The 14861-nt window shown below is 49.0% G+C and overlaps 1 protein-coding gene across 2 annotated transcripts in view; it reads left to right on the forward strand.

Moving 5' to 3' along the window:
* The window catches only part of LOC106555647 (putative glutamate receptor), a 35268-nt gene that overhangs the window by 14415 nt on the left and 5992 nt on the right, over positions 1 to 14861 (forward strand). The window contains exons 3-7 of one of the 2 annotated variants that reach the window (XM_087702027.1): positions 6562 to 6590; positions 8141 to 8203; positions 9604 to 9783; positions 11947 to 12173; positions 12583 to 12674. In XM_087702027.1, the coding sequence (XP_087558153.1) occupies positions 6562 to 6590; positions 8141 to 8203; positions 9604 to 9783; positions 11947 to 12173; positions 12583 to 12674 (591 nt within the window). The remainder of the gene's footprint in view (positions 1 to 6561; positions 6591 to 8140; positions 8204 to 9603; positions 9784 to 11946; positions 12174 to 12582; positions 12675 to 14861) is intronic. The other variant, XM_087702026.1, reaches the window with a different exon arrangement.

The raw sequence follows: 14861 nt of genomic DNA on the forward strand, positions 1-14861 counted from the left end.
GATGACGAACTAACGAATATTTGCCTTCTTCCAGATCCATTTCTAAACAGGTGTCAAAAACTCATCAGTCCGTTTGTAACCCCAAATCTGAGTTCGGCCAGATTTAACGCTTCAATCTTTCCCCATCACTGCAAAAACTTAGAAGATGCATCTCTTTTTGGGGGCACAAAATCCTGAAAAGAGACAATACGGTGTACAAATATTTGGAAAAAAAAGGGACTTTGATCTCACTAACAGCAAAGCTTTGACGGGTTTATTTTAATTATTTAAACTTAAGAGTCACTGGCGCAGATTTCGATTCGCTGGCAGAGAATTTCTCTTGCCAAGCGTCTTGTGTTGGTTCGAGCAAAAATAATCATAATAATTTACTTTCTGCAGCCGCTTGAATGTGAGCAAAGGTGAACAAACCCCAAATTCAGGTTTGATGTCAGCTAAGGCTCTCCTTTAGCTTGACTTCTCCTTGATCTCCAGGGGCCTTTCTGAGCGGCTTCAGCAAGAACCTGGAAAGTTTTTGTCTCCAGGGAAATTTTTGTCCTAGGCTGTTTAGTCCCAAAATAGGGAAATGCCAACTTTCTTGTTTGAGGGGACTTTGCCAAGAATCAAGGAGGTGTTTGCCCGAATCACTGCCACGTATCTTGGTCTTCTTCTGGATTTAAGCCATGTTTTCCCCTGATCACTTAGGTGACAGATCTGATCTTTCTCTGTCAAAGTTTCCTTCCTTCCTCCTTCTTTCTTTCCCCTCTTTTCCCATTCTCATCTCTTCCTTCCTTCCTCCCTTTCTCCTATTTTCATCTCTTCCTTCCTCCCTTTTTCCCATTCTCATCTCTTCTTTCCTTCCTTCCTTTTTCCCATTCTCATCTCTTCCTTCCTTCCCGCCTTTCTCCATTTTCATCTCTTCTTTCCTTCCTTCTTTCCTCCTTTTTCCATTCTCATCTCTTCCTTCCTTCTTCCTCCTTCCTTCCTTCCTTCCTTCCTTTTCCTTCCTTCTTTCCCCTCTTTTTCCAATTCTCATCTCTTCCTTCCTTCTTCCCTTTTTCCCATTCACATCTTCTTTCTTCCTTCCCTTTTTCCCCATTCTCATCTCTTCCTTCCTCCCTTTTCCCATTTTCATCCCTTCCTTCCTTCCTTCCTTCCTTCTTCCTCCCTTTTTCCCCATTTTCATCTCTTCCTTCCTTCCTTATTTCCTTTTTCCCATTCCCATCTCTTCCTTCCTTCCTTCTTTCCCTCCTTTTCCCATTCTCATACCTACCTTCCTTCCTTCCTTCCTTCCCCCCTTTCCCCCATCCTATCTTCCTACCTACCTACCTACCCATATCAAGGTCAATTGTTGATTAAGTGACACAGAAAAGTGAAGGGTGAATTTAGAATGTCATTTCCTGGATTCTTAAATATGTGGCATCACCCAAAAACATCAGGATCCAAAGTGAGTGAAAATGACATTCCTTTAGCCGCCCGTCCAGATAGCGCTTGACTTAATGTTCACTTAATGACCATTTTGAGTTACAACAGCACTGTGAAGTGACTTACAACCATTTTTTCACACTTATGACCCCTGATGCAACATCCCCGTGATCAAAAATTCAGACTCTTGTCAACTGATTCGCATTTATGACGGTTGCAGTGTCCTGGAGGGGGTTTGTGTGTCATAGGATACCCTTTTGCGATCTTCTGACAAGCCAAGTGAAGGGAGGGGAAGCCAGATTCACTTAGTGACCGTGCAAGCAACTTAAGAACGGCCACAATTCACTTAACAACCGTGGGCAAGTCGTAAAATGGGCCCAAAGCTCACTTAAGAACTATCTTGCTCAGCAGCGAACCATTGAGCTCCATTAAGTCTAGGAATTCCTGGATAGATACAGGTTGCAAGGAATGGAAAAGAAAGGAATGGAAAGGAATTGAATGGAAAGGAAAGGAAGGAATGGAAAGGAAGGGAAGGAAGGAGAAAGTGAAGGAAAGGAAAGGGAGAAGGAAGGGAAGGAAGAAGGGAAGGGAGACGGAAAGGAAGGGAAGGAAGAAGGGAAGAAAGGAAAGGAAAGGGAGAAGGAAGGAAGGAAGGAAGAAAGGAAAGAGTGGAAAGGAAAGGAAGGAGAAAGGGAAGGGAAGGAAGAAGAGAAGGGAGACGGAAAAGATGGGGAAAAAAGGAAAGGAAAGGGAGAAGGAAGGAAGAAAGAAGGAAATAAAGAAAGGAAAGGAAGGAATGGAAAGAAAGGGAAGGAGAAAGTGAAGGAAAGGAAAGGGAGAAGGAAGGGAAGGGAGATGGAAAGGAAGGGGAAGGGAAGAAAGGAAAGGGAGAAGGAAAGAAGAAAGAAGGAAAGGAGGGAGTGGGAAGGAAAGGAATGGAAAGGAAGGAGAAAGTGAAGGGAAGGAAGAAGAGAAGGGAAAGGAGACAGAAAGGATGGGGAAGAAAGGAAAGGAAAGGGAGCAGGAAGGAAGAAAAATAAAGAAAGGAAAGGAAAGGAAGGAAGGAGAAAGTGAAGGAAAGGAACACCTGGATACACACAGGTTGCAAAAACCAGTATTGTTTTTCCCCCTCCCCAGTACTTATTTTTCAGCCTCCGGGCCCCATTTCCTCCCAGCGCTCCTTAAGCGCTCGAAATAAATCCAAAATCGATGTCAGATTTGGGGTGTCGAACAATTGCTCCCGGGGAGAACTCCCGGACCGTTACCGTGGCTGATTATTTACGGCCTCCTTTTTCAAGAGCTGGTCTTTGATTTATTTTTTTGTGCCTGGTTTTTTTTCCCTTTTGTGTGTGTGTGTCTGTGTGTGTGTGTGTTCCCCACCCACCCCCAATGGCCCTCAGGAGGCACCTCTTAACAATTCCTGTCCCAGGCTGGCCACCGAAGATGCCAAAACCTTCAATGGGCCTCCTTGTTCCCTTCCACCGGTCCAGCGCGGGGCTTCCGCGAGGGGGCCAAAGGGAAGTCCCGCTGGCTCGAACAGCGGCGAGTTGAAAAGAAAACAAGAGGCGTCTTTGGGCTGCCCTCCAGCTCCCATGGAGAGCTGCCTCAGGGCTGGAGAGAAGAAAGCTCTTTATAGCCGGATAATTCAAGAGTTCGGCTGGAGACAGCAGAGGCAAAATGGATGGGCATTCCTTCCCTCCTCTGCCCCCTAGATATATATATAAACAGAGTTGAAAAAGACCGAGAGAAAAGAATTCCCACTGGCTGAAGTTCTGGAATGTCCTCCTTGGATTTCCGCTCACCGCAACCTTTGATTTTTTTTTCCTGAACTAAAAGAAGGACATTTATTGTCAAATCGCAGCCGAGCAGAACCTGCAACATTCCAGGCCATTTGGGTGCAGTGATGTCCTCCAACATCTAGGGGGACATCTAGGATGAAGGACAGTTCAGTGAAGGATGGACCGACATCTAGGATGAAGGACTGCTCTCCTCTCCTCTGCCACATCTATTCACCTCCGCCCCCTGCCTCTGATCCCCAGAGCTAGGGTGGGGCCTTCGTTAGCAGCAGTGGCTCTTCCGTCCCGAAGACCGGCTCATAGATTTCCACTGCTCTCCTCTCCTCTGCCACATCTATTCACCTCCGCCCCCTGCCTTTGATCCCTGGAGCTAGGGTGGGGCCTTCGTTAGCAGCGGTGGCTCTTCCGTCCCGAGGACCGGTCCATAGATTTCCACTGCTCTCCTCTCCTCTGCCACATCTATTCACCTCCGCCCCCCTGCCTTTGATCCCCAGAGCTAGGGAGGGGCCTTCGTTAGCAGCGGTGGCTCTTCCATCCCGAGGACCAGCCCATAGATTTCCACTGCTCTCCTCTCCTCTGCCACATCTATTCACCTCCGCCCCCCTGCCTTTGATCCCCAGAGCTAGGGAGGGGCCTTCGTTAGCAGCGGTGGCTCTTCCATCCCGAGGACCAGCCCATAGATTTCCACTGCTCTCCCCTCCTCTGCCACATCTATTCATCTCCGCCCCCTGCCTTTTATCTCCAGAGCTAGGGAGGGGCCTTCGTTAGCAGTGGTGGCTCTTCCGTCCCGAGGACCGGTCCATAGATTTCCACTGCTCTCCTCTCCTCTGCCACATCTATTCATCTCCGCCCTCTGCCTTTTATCCCCAGAGCTAGGGTGGGGCCTTCGTTAGCAGTGGTGGCTCTTCCGTCCCGAGGACCGGTCCATAGATTTCCACTGCTCTCCTCTCCTCTGCCACATCTATTCATCTCCGCCCCCTGCCTTTTATCTCCAGAGCTAGGGAGGGGCCTTCGTTAGCAGCGGTGGCTCTTCCGTCCCAAAGACCGGCCCATAGATTTCCACTGCTCTCCTCTCCTCTGCTACATCTATTCATCTCCGCCCCCTGCCTTTGATCCCTGGAGCTAGGGTGGGGCCTTCGTTAGCAACGGTGGCTCTTCCGTCCCGAGGACCGGTCCATAGATTTCCACTGCTCTCCTCTCCTCTGCCACATCTATTCACCTCCGCCCCCTGCCTTTGATCCTCAGAGATATGGTGGGGCCTTCGTTAGCAGTGGTGGCTCTTCCGTCCCGAGGACCGGTCCATAGATTTCCACTGCTCTCCTCTCCTCTGCCTCCTGAGCATACGTGCGTCAGGCACTGGCCCCAGTTGTCCCTCCTCTTCCTCATCAGCCACCTCCAGACCCGGGGGCTGTTGACCCTCCATCGGAGGGCTGATGGACGGCCCAACCACCGTCTCTGCCTTTCTCTCCCCCAGCTCCATTCCTTCTTCCCCCTCGGAGTTCTCAGGTTGCCTTGAGGCTGACCCTGACTCCCACCCATTCTCCTTCTCCTCCTCTGATTTGGAGGGGCCGGTGGCCGAGAGGCCACAACACCTCAAAAGTTACTACAGATATATCATTTTGCTCTCCAATTGCATTCAACGTTACCTAATGTGCAGATATTCCTCCACTTACTACCAGAACGGAGGCCTCAAATCTGTGTTGCTAAGCAAGGCGGCCATTAAGTGAATGTTGTCCTGTTAAGTGAACCTTTGTCACCACCGTTGTTGAGCGAATCACTGCGGCGGTTAATCACACGGTCGTGAAGTGAATCCGGCTTCCCCATCAACCTGACTCGTCGGCAGATTGCCAAAGGGGATTGTGCAGCCGGCGACCGTCCTAAATACGAGCCGGTTGCTAAGCAGGGCATTCGCTTAGCAACTGTGCCGAGAAAGGAATTCCTTTTTAAAATGTCTTGCTTAGCGACTGAAATTTTCAGCTTGATTGTGGTCGTAAGTCGAGGACGGCCAACTAATTAATTTTTTTATTCTCTTACACACCATATATATTCACATAATTGTTATTCTTCTTTACATTTATCATTCTTATATATTTATTATTTCATTTAAGAGGTTATAATATATAGTTTGGGTTGCTTCGTTTACCGTCCTTTCCTCCTGTTGTGACGCCACCTTATTTTCCCTTTCTTTTCTCCCTCTCTCCCTTCTCTACTTTCTTCCTTCCTCCTCTCCTTCCCCTTCCTTCTTCCCTTACCTTTCTCCTACTCTTCCTCTTCTCCTTCCTACCCTCTCTCCTTCTCTTCCTCTCCCATTTATCCTTCTCTCCTTACCTCTTTCTTCCTTCCTCTTCCTTCTTCCCTTACCTCTCCCCTACTCCTCTCTTCCTCTTCCCCTTTCTACCCTCTCTCCGTCTCTTCCTCTCCCTTCCATCCTCCTCTCCTTCCCTCTTTCTTCCTTCCCTCTTCTCCCTCCTCTTCCTTCTTCCCTTCCCTTTCTCCTACTCCTACTCTTCCTCTTCCCCTTCCTACCTTCTCTTTCTCTCCCTTCCATCCTCCTCTCCTTCCCTCTTTCTTCCTTCCACCTTCTCCTTCTCCTTCCTTCTTTCCTTACCTTTCTCCTACTCCTCTCTTCCTCTTCCCCTTTCTACCCTCTCTCCTTCTCTTTCTCTCCCTTCCATCCTCCTCTCCTTCCCTCTTTCTTCCTTCCCTCTTCTCCTTCTCCTTCCCCTTCCTTCTTTCCTTTCCCTTCTCCTACTCCTCCTCTTCCTACCCTCTCTCTTTCTCTTCCTCTCCCTTCCATCCTCCTCTCCTTCCCTCTTCTCCTTCCTCTTCCTTCTTCCCTTACCTCTCCCCTACTCCTAATCTTCCTCTTCCCCTTCCTACCCTCTCTCTTTCTCTTTCTCTCCCCTTCCACCTAATCCTTCCCTTTCTTCCTTCACTCTTCTTCCTCTTCCTTCTTCCCTTACCTCTCCCCTACTCCCTCTTCCCCTTCCTACCCTCTCTCCTTCTCTTCCTCTCCCTTCCACCCTCCTCTCCTTCCCTCTTTCTTCCTTCCCTCCTCTTCCTTCTTCCCTTACCTTTCTCCTACTCCTACTCTTCCTCTTTCCCTTCCTACCCTATATATAGGTGTTTTTTTAAAAAATCTCTCAATTTTTGGTGACGAGGGAATTCTTTCTCTAGTCTGAGATAATTTGCTGCTGGATGAGACAGGCGCAGAGGCCATTCATCCGTCTCCAAGGCAATTTATGGAAGAAAACATGTCTCTTTTGTAGTTGTTGAGCAGTTAAAAAGGAAAACAAGCGTACAACTGCAGCCGTTTATATAGCAAAATTACAATATATAATTTTACGATTCCCGTATTTTTCAGATGCCGCTGAAGGGGATTTCACTCAGAAGGTCAGTATCCATTTTTCTCAACGTACTGTCGCGGCTCGTATCTTCTGACCTGTTTCCACAATCGATACACACACACACACACACACACACACACAAACATACACCTGAAAACACAAATGACTCAGTAAAGAGGGAGGCGTAAGAACGAACGGTTTTATCCAAGTTGTCAACGCGCCGAGTGACTTGGCCGAATTGGGCGGCTGTAGAAATTGAAGAAATCAATAAAACGGATTATAAATATATCCGCTTTTGCCAGCCGGTTTCTAGAAAAAAGGAAAATAGAAATCTCAAAATATTGAACGGACAGAACCGTAACTATTAGTAGGACTCTGTGGCGTTACGTCAAATACCGGTAGGTGCTAATCTCCGGTTATTATTAAGCGATTGATTGGCGAACGATTTGTCTGAAATTATATCGGGTTTCCTGCTTGAGCAGGGGGCTGGTCTAGAAGACCTCCAAGGTCCCTTCCAACCCTGTTAGTCTGTATGAAAGTGTCTCCTGCTTGAGCAGGGGGCTGGACTAGAAGACCTCCAAGGTCCCTTCCAACCCTGTTAGTCTGTATGAAAGTGTCTCCTGCTTGAGCAGGGGGCTGGACTAGAAGACCTCCAAGGTCTCTTCCAACTCTGCTAGTTTGTATGAAAGTCTCCTGCTTGAGCAGGGGGCTGGACTAGAAGACCTCCAAGGTCCCTTCCAACCCTGTTAGTCTGTATGAAAGTGTCTCCTGCTTGAGCAGGGGGCTGGACTAGAAGACCTCCAAGGTCCCTTCCAACCCTGTTAGTCTGTATGAAAGTGTCTCCTGCTTGAGCAGGGGGCTGGACTAGAAGACCTCCAAGGTCCCTTCCAACTCTGCTAGTTTGTATGAAAGTCTCCTGCTTGAGCAGGGGGCTGGACTAGAAGACCTCCAAGGTCCCTTCCAACCCTGTTAGTCTGTATGAAAGTGTCTCCTGCTTGAGCAGGGGGCTGGACTAGAAGACCTCCAAGGTCCCTTCCAACCCTGTTAGTCTGTATGAAAGTGTCTCCTGCTTGAGCAGGGGGCTGGACTAGAAGACCTCCAAGGTCCCTTCCAACCCTGTTAGTCTGTATGAAAGTGTCTCCTGCTTGAGCAGGGGGCTGGACTAGAAGACCTCCAAGGTCCCTTCCAACTCTCGTTATTCAGTTACTCTGCTAAAGTTTTACTTCTCAGCCGGAGAAATTTCTCAGGACTTGGAAAAGTCATCATTCTTGGTGTTGGGTCAATTGAGGGGCGCAAGGACATTTTCTGGAGTTGGGCCGCTCCAGGGTTGAGGTCAGGGGTGAGACCAGGTGCTTCTCCTGAGCCGTAAGCGCGCAGCAGGAAATAAATTCCCCGGAAACCTGTGTCCTTCGCACAAGAGTTCTGCAGGGAAAACACCGCCCGAAAATAGAACCGTTCGTAGCTCACCCAACAATATAAAGTTCAATTTTATTGCTAATGCCAACACAACTTTTGTCGTGCTGCACTGTATGTGATTGTCTTTCCTTTTCTTTTTTTTAATATGCGGCTAATTTTCTGAAATGTTTTCGTCCCCAGGACAGTGTCTCTCTCGGGGCAGGCGGCAAAGACGCGCCAATGGTGTACGTCACAACTATTCTGGTAAGGGGGGGGTGGGTTTGGCTGTGCAAACAGCCCCGTATCAATAGAGTTGGGGGTTACAATATTCATACGCGTGGAGGCCTCGACTTACGGCCAGAACGGAGCTCCTAATTTCCGTCACTGAGTGAGACATTTCTTAAGTGAATTTCGCCCCGTTTTTTACGACCGTTGCTAAGCGAAATCGCTGCGGCTGTTAAGTGGGTCACACAGTTGTTGGGCGAATCTGGCTTCCTTTTGCTTGTCAGACGGTCGCAAAAGAGGACACAGCAACCGTCGTAAATATGAGTCTGTTGTCCAGCGTCCGAATGTCACCCACTCGACCACGGGGATGCCGCCAGGGCCATCAGTGCAAAAAAATTCCTGATTCGCTTTTTTCAGTGGCGTCGTAACTTCCAATGGTCACAAAGTGAACTGTCAAGGACGACCAGTATTAAAATAAGAGGCCCTCTGCTTAAGCCATGGTCTCATTGAACCTGAAAGAGACGGTCTTCTGATTATTGGGGTGCCCAGTTTTTTAGGGGAGTCAAAACGCTTTTGATGGCTCCGAGGTTGCATCAAACATGATGTAGAAGGGAAGTTCAGAAATATCCATAAAATCCTCCATGGGGATGGGGGGGGGGGGGAGACAGGGATGGGGTATCACTTTTCACACCTGAATGATGGATCATCATCCTCATTTAATAGCCCCATAATCCCTTGCAGGGTGGAGTCTGGGCAACTGAGTGTCCAGCTGAGTGTTGAATGGCCAGATGCCTTTCCTGTCACCAGTGCGGAGTTTTGTTCAGCAGATATATTCTCAATGTGCTCAGAGAGAGAAATATCTGCTTCTACCTAAGGTCAAACTCACAGCCTGCTGACTGTGAGGCAAGAGCGCCACCTCTAGGCCGCCACGCCACTCTAAAGGAACTCCAGTTGCGACAGGCTGATCCAGGCGATGGAAGGGGCTAGGTCAACTCTGAAGCTGGCCCAATCAAAGCATTTCAGAGGCTTCGGCATTGCCACACTGGCGCTGAAGGATTAGGGAAGAGGGAGGACTAGAGATAGTTGGGGTTTTGTAGCCGAAGCAGAATAGTTTCCCCTGAGAACCAAGGTCATTCCCACAGGTGGCTGAAGAGAGGAGGAGCGACATTGCCGGGCAATCAGACAGCACCTTGATTGGACCTTGTGGTTAATTATTTGGAAAAAGGGGCGGAAACTTTTAACTTTTAATGAGGTGAAAACGGCAGGAACCTTCAGAGTCGGTTTTCACCAGATCTGTGCCGATGCGGTAGATCCAATCGAATTGTTCTTGGAGAGATCGATTTCCCTTGGAGTTCATGTTGGCTATGGGTGTATTCCTTGGAACTCGTGACAGGGCTGGTGAGGAAGAAATATTTCCTTTGCTTTGATCCCCCCCCTAGGAAGACCCCTATGTGATGGTTAAGGGTCCCGAGTTGGAAGGCTACTGCATCGACCTGTTGCAGAAGCTGTCGGAAATGCTTCATTTCAAGTACAAAGTCAGCATCGTGAAGGACGGCAAATACGGGCGTCTCAATTCCAACGGGAGTTGGTCGGGCATGATCGGAGAAGTTGTGAGGAAGGTGAGCTTTTTTTGGAAGGGGTGCTCTTCAAACTGGGACACACACACACAAACACCATGCTTGTCAAGGGAATGTGACATTCGCACAACCAGTTTCCCAAAAGATATATAGCAATAGCAGTAGACTTATATACCGCTTCATAGGCCTTTCAGGCCTCTCTAAGCGGTTTACAGAGAGTCAGCATATTGCCCCCAACAATCTGGGTCCTCATTTTACCCACCTCGGAAGGATGGAAGGCTGAGTCAACCCTGAGCCGGTGAGATTTGAACCGCTGACCTGCTGATCTAGCAGTAGCCTGCAGTGCTGCATTTAACCACTGCGCCACCTTGGCTCACTTAACTCATATAGTTAAGATAGATAAGGTAAAGCTAAAGGTTCCCCTCGCACATATGTGCTAGTGGTTCCCGACTCTAGGGGGCATTGCTCATCTCTGTTTCAAAGCCGAAGAGCCAGCGCTGTCCGAAGATGTCTCCATGGTCATGTGGCCGGCATGACTCAACTCCCGAAGGCGCACCGAACGCTGTTCCCTTCCCACCAAAGGTGGTTCCTATTTCTCTACTAGCATTTTTTACGTGCTTTCGAACGGCTAGGTTGGCAGAAGCTGGGACAAGTCACGGGAGCTCCCTCCGTTATGCGGTGCTAGGGATTCGAACCGTTGAACAGCCCATCTTTCTGATCGACAAGCTCAGCGTCTTCACCACTGAGCCACCGCGTCCCTTTTTAGATAGCCATTATATGAAGCCAAAATCCTGGGCTAATATAGATAGCCAGGATTCCTGGGCTGTGGGAGGGGGGGTGGGAGAGAAACCCACAGGCGGATGTCGGCTAAACAAGAGTTCATTTAGTGACCAATCAAAGTCTCAACAGGATCGATAAAAAGGGATTTATGTTGCTAAGAGAGACATTGGTTAAGCGAGCTTTGCCCCGTTTTTACAGCCCACAATTGTTAAGCGAATCACTGCAGTGGTTAAGGAAATGACCTGGTTGTTAAGCAAATCGCTGCAGTGGTTAAGGAAATGACCTGGTTGTTAAGCGAATCGCTGCAGTGGTTAAGGAAATGACCTGGTTGTTAAGCGAATCGCTGCAGTGGTTAAGGAAATGACCTGGTTGTTAAGTGAATCGCTGCAGTGGTTAAGGAAATGACCTAGTTGTTAAGCAAATCGCTGCAGTGGTTAAGGAAATGACCTGGTTGTTAAGCAAATCGCTGCAGTGGTTAAGGAAATGACCTGGTTGTTAAGCGAATCGCTGCAGTGGTTAAGGAAATGACCTGGTTGTTAAGTGAACCGGGCTTCCCCCAATTGGCTGGTTGGAAGGTCGCCAACAGGGATCGCGTGACTCCGGGATGCTGGGACTGTCATAAATATGAGTCAGTCGCTGAGCTTGTGAATGTGAATGCTGCGCCGGTCTTAAGTGTGGAAAAAGGGTCTGAAGTCCCTGTTTTCAGTGCCGTCGTAACTTTGAACTGTCACTGCTGTAAGTCGAGGACTACCTGTAACACCCCCCCAAAAAAATCTTGCAAATCTTCCTGCCCTCCTTTCGCTCGTGAATCAGGCAGGTATCCTACCTGAACCACTTCTGAGTGTTACCTTGCAATTTTGGGGCTCACAAACGTTTCACCCCCTTCGGCTTCTAGGCATCACCCCTCCCCTTCTTCTGCCAAGGCCTTCTTCCTTCCCCTCTACCGAGGTTTCTCCCTTCTATCTTTCTTCCCTTCTTTTAACGACCCCGTAATCCCTTGCTTCGGGGCAAGATGAATGGAGCTGAGTGTTTATTGGCCGGATGCCTTTCCTGTCACCAGAGCGGGGTTTTTTTGTTCAGCCGATATATTCTCATTGTACCCGAGAGAGAGAGAGAAATATCAGCCTCTACCTAGGATCGAATCCCCAGGATAGCAATAGCAATAGCAGTAGACTTATGTACCGCTTCATAGGCCTTTCAGGCCTCTCTAAGCGGTTTACAGAGAGTCAGCATATTGCCCCCAACAATCTGGGTCCTCATTTTACCCACCTCGGAAGGATGGAAGGCTGAGTCAACCCTGAGCCGGTGAGATTTGAACCGCTGACCTGCTGATCTAGCAGTAGCCTGCAGTGCTGCTTTTAACCACTGCGCCACCTTGGCTCCCCAACCTTCAACCCTAACCTCCCCTTCTTCTTCTTCTCCCAGGAAGCTGACCTGGCCGTAGCTCCCTTGACCATCACGTCGGTCCGAGAAGACGCGGTGGACTTCACCCAGCCGTTCCTGCACACCGGCATCGGCATCCTGCTCGAGAAGGAAGCGGCCTTGGAAGATGCCTCCCTCTTCCACTTCCTGACCCCCTTCACCAAGGAGACCTGGATCGGCATCCTCTTGGCTTACCTGCTCTCCAGTCTGTGTCTCTTCCTGGCTGGAAGGTGAGTAACCCGCACCCGCCTCCCTCGGTTGAAAAAGAGGCGATTTCAAAGTCCCCGTCGTCCCCCCCCCGGGCTGGCCAGGAGCCAGACGATTCCTTCGCCAAATTTGGAGGGCAGGCAGCGAATCCCTGCAGTTCCTAAACCAGTCACACGGTTGTTAAGGGAATCCTGCTTCCCCCATTGACTTTGCTGGCCAGAAGGTCGCAAAAAGGGCCCGTGTCCTCAAATACCGTATTTTTCGGAGTATAAGACGCACCAAGAGGCGAATTTTTTAAAGAAAAAGAAAAGAGAGAGGGGGGGGGAGGGGGAGAGAGAGAGGGAGAGGGAGAGGGGGCGAGAGGGGAACCCCAGACCTATATCCCCGGCCTCCAGCAGAAAGCACCAGGGTCTTTGCTGTGCTTCTTCGCAGAATGAGCCCTTCAGAATGGAGCGGAAACCGAGAGAACGATTTCACCTTCCTGAATAGCCTGTGGTTCAGTGCCGGAGCGCTCACCCTGCAAGGTAGGCCCCAAAATGGAAGACTGTGACTTCATTTCAGTGTCTGAATTATTGCTCCTTTCAGCCCAGCCGAGGCAGCTGCTAGCCGGCCTCGGCTGATCTCCAAAAACTAAACACGGGTTGGATTTGTTTTGGATTTGGAAAAGGAGGCCACTAGGAGATCACAAGAGGGGAAGCAACCAGGAGTTGTGCTTGTCTTGTGGGACTCTTTTAAACCCTGCTAGTCTTGGGGATGATGGGATGGGAGAAAACTATTATTATTATTATTATTATACAATTGTATCACAGCGGCCAGTTGTTTCGCCAGATTTGGCATCGGTTACTAGTCGGGCCCCACCCAGGCGGTCCTAGGACGTCGCAACGTATTTTCGTAATATGCGTGCAGATCCAAGCAGTGCGGCTTTTTGCATTTGACTGATGGTGATTTTGTCAACTTTTAACTGTTTTAAATGTAATTCCTGTGCTTTTGGAATAGCACCCAGTGTGCCAATTACCACTGGAATTACCACAGCTGGTTTGTGCCATAATCGTTGAATTTCGATTTTTAAGTCCTGATATTTTGTGATTTTTTCATGTTCCTTCTCGGCAACCCTGCTATCACCTGGTATTGCGATGTCTATGATTGTGACCTTATTTTTCTCAACCACTGTGATGTCTGGTGTATTATGCGCCAGTATTTTGTCGGTTTGTATGCGAAAATCCCACAAGATCTTGACCATCTGATTTTCGGTGACTTTTTCAGGCTGATGTTCCCACCAGTTTGTTGCTGTTTTGATATTATAATTTTTGCACAAATTCCAATGGATCATTTGTGCTACTGAATTGTGCCGCAATTTATAATCAGTCTGCGCGATTTTTTTTACAGCAGCTGAGGATGTGATCAACAGTTTCCCACGTTACCTTAACAGTTTATAGATGTTTATGATGATGATGATGATTACTATTATTATTACTATATCATTAATGATTATTATTCTTACTATTTCTCAAAATTAAGTGGACCCAGAGCACGCACTGTTTCTATAGAATTGCAACTAATTGCATTCATATGTTTTTCCCCCCTCTCTTCTTTGAAATAGCAAAGAATTGGGAAGATTGGTAGAGTTGGACAGTTTTCTATCTTTTGGGTACAGTTTGAAGAAAGTCACCAAAAAGTAGTCCTTGACTTACACATTTTTCATTTAGTGACCGTTCCAAGTTACGGCAGCCCTGGGGAGGAAAACTGACGTATGCCCTTCTTCGGAAAGGGATGAGGAGGAAGAGGAGGACTGCGGGGTCCTTGGTGGTCTCTTGAGCTTGCTTGTTTTCTTGCCGACGTCTCACGACCCAACTAGGGTACATCATCAGTGCCAGAAGGGAGTAGGGTTTATGGGGAAGAGGAGGAGGACTGAGAGGTCTTTGGGGGTCTCTGAACTCAGGCTGTTTTCTTGCAGACGTTTCATCACCCAAATTAAGTAACGTCATCACTAGCACTGATGATGTTACCTAGTTGGGCCATGAAACGCCTGGAGAAAACCACCAAGCTTAGAGAGCACCAGGGAGCCCACAGTTGTTCTCCTCCTCCTCTTCCTCCCCCTCTCCTCCTCCTCCTCCTCTTCCTCCCCCTCTCCTCCTCCTCCTCCTCTTCCTCCCCTTCTCCTCCTAGCACTGATGATGTTACCTAGTTGGGCCATGAAACACCTGCAAGAAAACCAAGTTTAGAGAGCACCAGGGACCCCACAGTTGTTCTCCTCCTCCTCTTGCTCCTCCTCTTCCTCCCCCTTCCCCTCTCCTCCTCCTCCTCCTCCTCCCCCTCTCCTCCTCCTCCTCTTCCTCCCCTTCTCCTCCTAGCACTGATGATGTTACCTAGTTGGGCCATGAAACGCCTGCAAGAAAACCACCAAGCTTAGAGAGCACCAGGGAGCCCACAGTTGTTCTCCTCCTCCTCTTCCTCCTCCTCCTCCTCTTCCTCCCCCTTCCCCTCTCCTCCTCCTCCTCTTCCTCCCCCTCTCCTCCTCCTCCTCCTCTTCCTCCCCTTCTCCTCCTAGCACTGATGATGTTACCTAGTTGGGCCATGAAACGCCTGCAAGAAAACCACCAAGCTTAGAGAGCACCAGGGAGCCCACAGTTGTTCTCCTCCTCCTCCCCTTCTCCTCCTAGCACTGATGATGTTATCTAGTTGGGCCATGAAACGCCTACAAGGAAAACCAC

The sequence above is a fragment of the Thamnophis sirtalis genome, unplaced genomic scaffold, assembly GCF_051295495.1.
Source record: "Thamnophis sirtalis isolate CommonGarterSnake01/CBP01778 unplaced genomic scaffold, rThaSir2_p1.2 scaffold_15, whole genome shotgun sequence".
Taxonomy (NCBI): domain Eukaryota; kingdom Metazoa; phylum Chordata; class Lepidosauria; order Squamata; family Natricidae; genus Thamnophis; species Thamnophis sirtalis.